The sequence below is a fragment of the Coregonus lavaretus genome (genome assembly GCF_964263955.1).
Source record: "Coregonus lavaretus genome assembly, contig: HAP1_SCAFFOLD_10083, whole genome shotgun sequence".
NCBI lineage: Eukaryota > Metazoa > Chordata > Actinopteri > Salmoniformes > Salmonidae > Coregonus > Coregonus lavaretus.
Window position 1 is genome coordinate 1 of NW_028162075.1, and position 10,084 is coordinate 10,084.

A 10,084-nucleotide genomic window follows, 5' to 3' on the forward strand; every position below is an offset into this window, starting at 1 on the left:
ACTAGTCCAAGATCTCCACAGACCAAAACCAGGTTTATTCAGTTTGTACCTGCTGTGCTGTTTCTCTGGTGTGGCTCACTGTGCTGTATGTAATGTCCTGCTCAGGGTCAGCAGACTGCAAAGAAATAAATAGCAAAGAGAAACAGGACTTGTCTATTTACCAACTAAACCACAGTTTGTTTCCATGATAGGATGCAGTCAGAGGTATATTTAGTGAACTGACAACTTCCTGTTCTCTGTCTTTTAAACATCATTTTTCAACGTCTTGAGTGCTATAAGACCTTTGTTTCAGTTAGATTATGGGACCCTTTATGTCAACTCCTTGATAACCAACTGAAGAGGTAACAATAGAGTTAAATGGTAGATGAACCCAAATCATGAACAGAAAAGCAGATGGTTGAAAATAATAGAATATAATAAATTAAGTGTATCCTACCACTGAGTTGTTAGTTGTCTGGTCCTTGGCCTTATTGTCCTCTGGAATAAAGTGAGGGAGATGTCAATTACTTCTGAGTTTGTTATAGTACAATAATACCTCTGAATGGATTTCTTATAGACAATTCCTCCAAATACTTTTTGCCATTCAAGATCAATAACAGGCAAGCAATATACTGTTGTTCACAATGTCAACACATTTGGTATTTTTCTTAACTATTCTCCTTTTTTATATTCACATAAAATGACTACTTACTATGCTTTGTCCACATCTTCCATGTGACTAGGATACCAGCTGTCACCACCACCAACATGCCCCAAGGAATCAGTAGGACTTTCACATCTATGGACCTGATGGATTACATAGAAGAACTTGAATCAAAAACACAATTAAAATAGATCATTATAAATTGATCATTTGTGAAAAAGTAATAACTTGTTGTTTACACTGTTGTGATAAATGGAACAATTATTTAGCTATTCACATGTGTGGAAGTTTACATTATTATTATTGAGATAATTACCATACAAATAACGTTGTTTTTTTAAAGTGTGCAACTTGTCCTTGCAAATGAGTGAGAATAACACAAAAATTGCTGCTACTTCTCCAAAGAAATGTTCCAACCAAGAGGAAGTGCTAACAGTCTCTATATGCATTTAGGAAGGGAGTTTGGTTATCTTTAACTGTTGTAGTGTATGATGGAATTGTAATGTTTCTTTGTGTTCATATTATCAAACAATTGCCATAATATGTGGGATAATACAGCTGAATGAGTGATAATAACCTCTGGTGGACTTCCTCCATGTTCCCCTCAGCTTGGGTTGATGTGAGGTAAAACAACAATGCCATTAATGAAATTACTGGTATACCAGATAGTCAGGTTGTATAGCAACATCACATTCATAGTCAATATTCCAATTTGTTTCAGACGATGAAACAAAGTGAATCTGCTGTCAAGGATTATGAAAACAGTAGCAGATTTTCACTGAATATCATCTATGTCAAGAAGTAAATCATGGAATAAATACATATTTTCATTGTGATACTACTGTAAGAAAATTACATCATTTTGATGTGATGTAACTATGGATATTAAACTATTTTTGTGACCCAAACAGAAAGTACTTACTGATAGCAGTGATGTTTTGTGTTGCAGTTTGTTGACTGACAGTGATGTGAACAGGCATCTCTAGTTCTCCCACTTCACACCAATACCAGTCAGTGTTCTCCATCTTCAGTCCACTCATAGTCACTGTTAAGACTGTTCTGTTGTTGGCCAGACTGATATCCTTTAATGTCACTGATGTTCCATGTAAAGTCCCAGAATACGACACACAATCACCACCCATCCTGCACCACTTTATATCTCCAGAGTTACTATAGTAACAATGGACAGTGACACTCCCTCCTTCAACTGCAGTCACTTCCTGTTGGTCCACATAGAGTTCTGGAGTACCTGAACACAGAGGTACAGACACCAAAGAAAGAACTCAGCAGCAGAACTTTATTTCTAGTAAGTATTTTATTATTAATATTATAAAAATGTTTTAAAACCGACCACTGCAGAGTTTAAACAAAGTTTACACCACAATCTACATATATAGAACATAAAGTATTCTTCAGGTCAACTTGAACAATAATGGTGATACCAGTTACCAGACAAGGAACCAGTTACCAGGAAATGAAATGAAAACACCAGTCATTTAGTTTGTGGAAGCAGGCTATTTCTGATTGTCTCATCATTACTGAGAACTACCTATTCTACTTTACTGAATTGTAAGAGTTGCAGGGATCTTACCTGGAGTGACAGATAGGTAGAACCATTGTATCATGATATCTGATCCTCCATTGATCTCCACAACACACCTGTAAGTCTTAGAGTCCTCTGGCTCCAGATCAGTCATGGTCACAGTGAAGACTCTCTGGTTGATGTCATCAGAGATTGAGGCATTACCAATGCTCTTAGGATGGTCACTGCGTACTAGAGAGGAGCAACTAATCCAATCATACCCTTTACACCAGTATTTCACATGATTTATGTAACACTGATCATAGTGACATGGGATGGTGATGGAGCTTCCGGCCTGCACAGACACATACCTCACTGTGAACACATCAACACAAAACACATTTAGGTTGGAATTCAACAGAATCTGCACTGCAGAATAAAAATCCCATTGCTTATACACTATAAAACAGCTTGTTAATGATTGAGATTTATTACACCGTGTTTACAGTGAATTGACCCACTGGACTTCAGCCCTTTATAGAAACATGTTACACATACCTGCTGAGACTCTGTAGAGGATGAGGAAGAGGAGGAGGAGGAGGAGGGAGAGATGAAGAGCCATGTGAAGGTTTCAGTCTGCCTGGTATATTATATGGTACCTGAGCACAAATGTGTGTCAAGGACGAAGGTACCAGCCAGAATGACTCTACTTCCTAATGTTAATAGACTTCAATGTCTGTAACTCTCTTCCTGTTTCTGTTTGTGTGTACATGGCCCCCTCCGTGGTAGATAGCAACTATTGCATCATATGGACTAGTTTAACCCCAAAATCATAGTCACTAAAATATATTCCAGCTTTCTCTAAGGGTTTTGGGACCAAAAGTCACTACTATCCTGTTACCCTCTACTGAAAAATTGACTGCTAATGATTACAAATATTCGATAATTGGGCGACATACACCACATTGGCAAATTTAATATTTCAGTATATAAGAAACTATATGATAAATGTTCTCAATGTGCTAGACATTGATAGATTTGAGAGGTCATGTGCTACAGAGATGTAGTGATGGGTACTAGACCAAGACCTCCACAAACTCTCACTTTAAGCCAGGTCACGGTTCAGGGTCCTCCGGACCACAACCCAGTCTGATGTGGTTTTACGTTCAACAAGAACGCTCTCTGTCTCTCTCCCACTTCTTTTAAAGATTTTAGTAATAATTTTACCCGACCAGAGGTCGAATCATGCATCCTACGAAACATGACCTGCCATGCCGCGCTGCTTCTTAACACCTGCTCGCTTAATCCGGAAGCCAGCCGCACCAATATGTCGGAGGAAACATTCAACTGACGACTGAGGTCAGCTTGCAGGCGGCAGTCCCACCACAAGGAGTCGCTAGAGCGCGATGAGCCAAGGAAAGCCCCCGGGCCAAACCCTGCCCTAACCCAGACGACGCTGGGTCAATTGTGCACCGCCCTATGGGACTCCCGCTCATGGCTGGCTGTGACACAGCCTGGGATAAAACCCCAGGCAGTAGTGACACCTCAACACTGCAGTGCAGTGCCTTTGACTGCTGCGCCAATTGGGAGGCCCCTTTATCCCTCTTCTATACAGGAAATTAACCCTTTGTCATGTACAGCTCATAACCACAGATGTCCTCCAAGCCAAAGTGTTAAAGTTAGTTCAGGAAGCTGCCTTACCAGAATGCTGCAAGTTTCAGCTAAACTCATTACATGACGTCATGTTAAATACTGAGCTATGTGTTCTACTGTTGGCTCCAACACAGCAACTACTTCACACTCAAACTCACACTCAAACTCACTTTTTTTTGTTGCTTTGGTACAATTTCCATACATATGTGGTAATATTTCACAACTCTTAGTACAAAACTCAATACAGATCATCAAAAAGTAAAAAAAACAACAACCTTTAAGCATATTTTCAATTGACTAAGTACAACACACAATATCACATAATAACTTACCAGTGTTTCATCTAAAAACACCTTTCATATAAAGTAATTGCCTTTCACAATGCAATGCTCACAATACATTTCATATGATTCTCTTCTCATTTCTTTAAAAACATTTGACCATCACCTAATTCAACGGCGCTTAATGGTTAGTCACTTAACCGTTGGTAAACCTATTGATTTTTGACTGGTTTGTCTAATATATATAGATTATGAGAACCACAGAAATACAATGTGTGTTTGTGTAGTATAAACATCTAAATTACATGTATGATACATAATAACCATACATAATGACCATTCATTAGTACTAATTGATTTCACATAGCGTCAACCACTATTGGTCACCATGTAAAAGGGTGTGTGTGAACACTTGCAATTTCTTTAACAAGGAGCAGGATAGACAGCAAGGGAGAGGAAGAAATCAAAGAGCTCGTGGACAAGGGGCCGTCAGAGAGGTCAAAGAGGTGGGAATGGTCCCCATCAACAAGGTCGAAGAGGTGGGCATGGGCCCTGTCAAAGACGTCAAAGAGGTCAAAGAGGTGGACATCAGAGAGAGGGAGGCAGATGGCAGGGAATTGTTGTGTCTAATGAAGCCTGGGCCATCGTTGTTGACCATGTGGTAAATAGAGGCCTTACCATGGCAGAGGCTGCCTGATTAGTTCATCCCAATCTGAAGAGATCAACTGTCAGTTCAATCATGACAACATTTCGCCAAGAAAATCGGTAAGTCTGTAGGATATGCACTCTGCTTTAACAGTACATTTACATTATATGATATATTGTAATGCATGTAAATTCACAAAACATGTTACAATATTCTTACAGTGTGATCTATTGACAGTATACTCTGTTCTACCATCAGAATTGACAGAAGACCCCATGGTGGTGCCGTGGCTGTGTGCTGACCGACCAGCAGTGTTGTAAATGGTGAGGGCCAGGAATGACATATGGCTGTCTGAAATAAAGCAGGCCATTGAGGAGAACGGTGACATCTTTGCCAATGTGGCATCCATCAGCCTACCAACAATCGGCCACCTTATGAAGAGGCAGCAGGTATCTATGAAACACATTGACCTGGTGCCTTTAGAGAGAAACAACGACAGGGTGAAAGAACTGTGGGCCGAGTATGTTCAGGTACAGCACTATATACTGTATTACTGTTACTATTTGATGCACAGCTACTTCACAGTATCACATTAAAACAATACTGTAAAAATAACTAAACCAAATATGTTTTTAGAGGATGATTGCGATGATTCTGTTAACCATCACAATTATATCTTTGTTCATGAAGTGACCTTCAACCTGCTCAAAACTCAGCGCCGTGGGCGGAGTCTCATCGGCCAACGGGCGACCGTCCAAGTTCCTGGACAACGTGGGGGAAACATCTCCATGTGTGCAGCTTCCTCTGAAGATGGTGGTGTAGGACGTAGGCCATTACTTGGATCCTATAAAGCTGCACACCTCATTGTGTTTCTCAATGAAATTGAGCAGGCCTGTCAAGGTGAAGGGGTCACCTATGTCATTGTGTGGGACAATGTCAGGTTCCACCATGCAGATGTGGTTCAGTCATGGTTTCGGGCCCATTCCCAATTCATGACCCTATACCTGCTCCCATACTCTCCTTTCCTCAACCCTATTGAGGTTTTTCTTTCAGCATGGACGTGGAAGGTGTACGATCACCATCCCCATGAGTGTGCCACCCTCCTTCTGGCCATGGATGAGGCATGCCACGGCATCAATTCAGACCAATGTCTTCCTTAGATGTCTTCATTGATCACACCTTTGATTATACATTGTATAAATCTTATGGAAGTTATACATTTTCTGTCAATTCTGTTGGGTAATGTAAGTGTATTGCCTAATGTGAAAACAGTGTAATCTACTGTAATTGACAGTACTGTAGCATATTATTTTCAGCACTTCTAAGGGCGATTTGAAACGACTATATTAATTTTGTTGAGTTTTGGTGATTAAACAATGTTCTCATTACACGTTTACAATCCAAATGAATGCACAATGACAGGTTTTGAAAGAAAGACTGGCTGCATTACAAGTGTGACCAGTTTGAAGTTGTGAAAATGTACCACATACTTGTGAAAAAAGTGCCAAAGCGATTTTAAAAAACTGTAACAAAGCATTTATATATTCCATTGAAGCTGGAGAAGGTAAAGTACTCCAAGGGTCTGATTCAACAAGGAGAGGATTTGCTACAGTAAACCAGATGACCAAATTACAACTATGAAACAAAAAGTACTGTCAAAACACTTTGGTGATTGTAACACCAGGATTCCTGAATGAAACGATTTACAAAAAAAACAAATGTGTGTGTGTGTGTGTGTGTGTGTGTTTTATCCACAATGTGTTTCTATGAGATAATAGCAGTAAGGCCAAATTCAATGTTTTATCAAATAATTTAGTTATTCTATTTTTATATACTTAACAATTCTAAATCAAATAGCTAAATTATCCTTGGTATGATCCTATGATGATGTTAAAACAATTTAATATGTTTTAGTAGAATCCAAGACCCGGGACCTCCCGATTAAACTTTTGTAAACTACATAAGAATAACATTGTTTTGAGGCTCTGCAAATTGCAATCAGATAGACATGCAGACTATGTTTTTCACATACTATCATCTATGTGAGGAAGTAAATCATGGACTAAATACATATTATCAGGGTGATGCTAATGTAAGAAAATTATTGAATTATATGTGAAGTAACTATGCATATTAAATAGTTTATCAGGACCCAACCAGACTTGTGTTATAGTTTGTTGACTGACAGTGATTTGAACAGGCATCTCTAGTTCTACCACTCTACACCAATACCAGTCAGTGTTCTCTATCTTCAGTCCACTCATAGTCACTGCTAAAAGGGCAGTGCAGTGAAAAACATGATATTACAGGTTTTTTTACGATAGTTGCACACTATGAAGTTGAAATAATACTCTGAAATTGTGAAAATTATGATAATGCCCTTTTGGTGTAAGAGCTGTTTGAAAACAAAATCTGTTCAGGTGGGATGGAGTTTTTGTCCCACAGCATCGCATCTCAATCTGATCTGATTATTCTGACCAATGACCAGTCATATTTTATTTGCATATGTATCCTCCTACTTTGAAGGGGGAGTCTAGACGATCGTTTCCGCAAATCAGGTCTGTAAATGTAAATATATTTACATTTGTATCAACACACCCACACGACCAGACCAAGCATTTCAATGGAAAAAGAAGGTTTAGGGAAAGAATTTATAAAAAATATATTTGAAGCTATTTTCATTAAATAAACACACACAGTAATTTGCTAGACATACAGTCATGATTTAAACATTTTGGCAGCATCAGTGGTCTGATTAAAGTCACTGATCTTCCATCTAAATCTCCAGAATTGCTCCTCACACAGGAACCACTACCACCCAGCATGCACCACCTCATACCACCAGGGTTAGTGAAGTACCAATGGACAGTGGCACTATCCACTGGGCACAGACGTCAGTTCAACATCTAGTTTTGATTTACATTTGGATGAGTTCAACTAATGTGAATTAAACGTGAAATAAAAAAAAGAGTATAACTCTACATGTCTTTAACTCTCTTCCTGTTTCTGTTTGAATGTACATAACCCCCTCAGTGGCAGATATCAGCTATGGTATTTTATGGTCTAGTTTTAACCTAATACATATTAATTTCAACACATTTTGTATTCAGCATCATCATCATAATTATTTTGTTACACAGCTTGTACATTTAATTTACACTCTTGATCATGATTAGTTACTGGTGTTGGACATTTGACTAGATACATAAGAGAAATAAGATGAACATGTAACAAGTTCAAGTGACAAGGGTAAAAGGTGGGTGACACATAACTACTATAACAGATAGTGTATGTGGTGACAATGAAAACAAACACAGCAGACTGTCTTCAGTAGTTTATGGACACAAAAGGATAGAGGGGTCTTTCTGGGGTGGGTTAAGAGGTATGACAGAAGCATATTGGAGGCAGATAGATGCACCTGGCCTCACCCTACTAGAATCTGACGTAAAATGTCTGTTTGCTGATGATCTGGTGCTTCTGTCCCCAACCAATGATGGCCTACAGCAGCACCTAGATCTTCTGCACAGATTCTCTCAGACCTGGGCCCTGACAGTAAATCTCAGTAAGACAAAGATAATGGTGTTCCAAAAAAGGTCCAGTTGCCAGGACCACGAATACAAATTCCATCTAGACACCGTTGCCCTAGATGAAACATAAAACTATACCTACCTCGGCCTAAACATCAGCGCTACAGGTAACTTCCACAAATCTGTGAACGATCTGAGAGACAAGGCAAGAAGGACCTTCAATGCCATCAAAAGGAACATAAAATTCGACATACCAATTAGGATCTGGCTAAAAATACTTGAATCAGTTATAGAACCCATTGCCCTTCATGGTTGTGAGGTCTGGGGTCCGCTCACCAACCAAGAATTCACAAAAGGGGACAGACACCAAATTGAGACTCTGCATGAAGAATTCTGCGAAATTATCCTCCGTGTAAAACGTAAAACACCAAATAATCCATGCAGAATAGAATTAGGCCGATACCCGCTAATGATCAAAATCCAGAAAACAGCCGTTTAATTCTACAGCCACCTAAAAGGAAGCGATTCCCAAACCTTCCATAACAAAGCAATCACCTACAGAGAGACGAACCTGGAGAAGAGTCCCCTAAGCAAGCTGGTCCAGGGGCTCTGTTCACAAATACAAACACACCTCACAGAGCCCCAGGAAAACAACACAATTAGACCCAACCAAATCATGAGAAAACAAAAAGATGATTAATTGACACATTGGAAATAATTTACAAAAAAAACGGAGCAAACTAGAATGCTATTTGGCCATGAACAGAGTACACAGCGGCAGAATACCTGACCACTGTGACTGACCCAAAAGTTAGGAAGTGCAGCTCAGTTTCCACCTCATTTTGTGGGCAGTGTGCACATAGCCTGTCTACCCTTGAGAGCCAGGTCTGCCTTCGGCGGCCATTCTCAGTAGCAAGGCTATGATCAATGAGTCTGTACATAGTCAAAGCTTTCCTTACCTCCTGCCAAATGTATGACCATGTTAGAGACACATATTTCCCTCAGATTACACAGATCCACAAAGAATTCGGAAACAAATCCAATTTTGATGAACTCCCATATCTATTGGGTGAAATACGACAGTGTGCAATCACAGCAGCAAGATTTGTGACCTGTTGCCACAAGAAAAGGGCAACCAGTGAAGAACAAACACCATTGTAAATACAAGCCATATTTATGTTTATTTATTTTCCCTTTTGTACTTCAACTATTTGCACATCATTACAACACTGTATATAGACTCAATATCACATTATAAGTATCTTTATTCTTTTGGAACTTTTGTGAGTGTAATGTTTACTGTTCATTTTTTATTGTTTTTTCACTTTTGTTTTTTATGTATTTCACTTGCTTTGGCAATGTTAACATATGTTTCCATTAACAATAAAGCCCTTAAATTGAAATAGATGTTGTGACACAGGAGCGGGGAGTGGGCTGTCCTTCCAGGATAAGGACTCCACCAAGGTCACTCAGTCAGTCACTGCTGTTCTGCTATTGCCCTCTGCTGGAGAGGAAGAGAAACATTCAGTCACAATCACAACACTGTCATCTCATGGATAGACAATGATAACGGTATCTGGTAAAACTTACAGATAGACAATAATAACGGTATCTGGTAAAACAGACAGAGGAGACACCAACACTGACCTGTGTGGTCACCTGTAGAGCTAGTGAGCTGTAGACCACATTATCATCTGGTTCTGCTGCCTACAGAGGAGGAACAGGTAGAGAGGTGAACAGGGACAGTTCTGTTATAATGGAGAGTACAGTTTAAAACACAGTTCTCAGTGAAAGACAGTTGTAATTGTGATA

The 10,084-nt window shown here is 39.4% G+C and overlaps 1 protein-coding gene and 1 long non-coding RNA gene across 2 annotated transcripts; both read right to left on the reverse strand.

Annotated features, from left to right (window-relative positions):
* Positions 1–57: 57 nt before the first annotated feature.
* On the reverse strand, positions 58–1,260 carry LOC311116547. The gene is made up of 4 exons (XR_014611442.1): positions 1,221–1,260; positions 692–786; positions 437–477; positions 58–115 (listed from the first exon to the last, which is right to left on the reverse strand). It is a non-coding gene; the product is annotated as an uncharacterized lncRNA (long non-coding RNA).
* Positions 1,261–1,533: 273 nt separating this feature from the next.
* On the reverse strand, positions 1,534–2,787 carry LOC311116548 (natural cytotoxicity triggering receptor 2-like; the record flags this gene model as incomplete). The annotated part of the gene is made up of 3 exons (XM_084191628.1): positions 1,534–1,892; positions 2,235–2,540; positions 2,724–2,787. The coding sequence occupies 3 exons, from the start codon at positions 2,785–2,787 to the stop codon at positions 1,534–1,536; spliced, it is 729 nt and encodes a 242-aa protein (XP_084047754.1).
* Between the last annotated feature and the right edge of the window lie 7,297 nt (positions 2,788–10,084).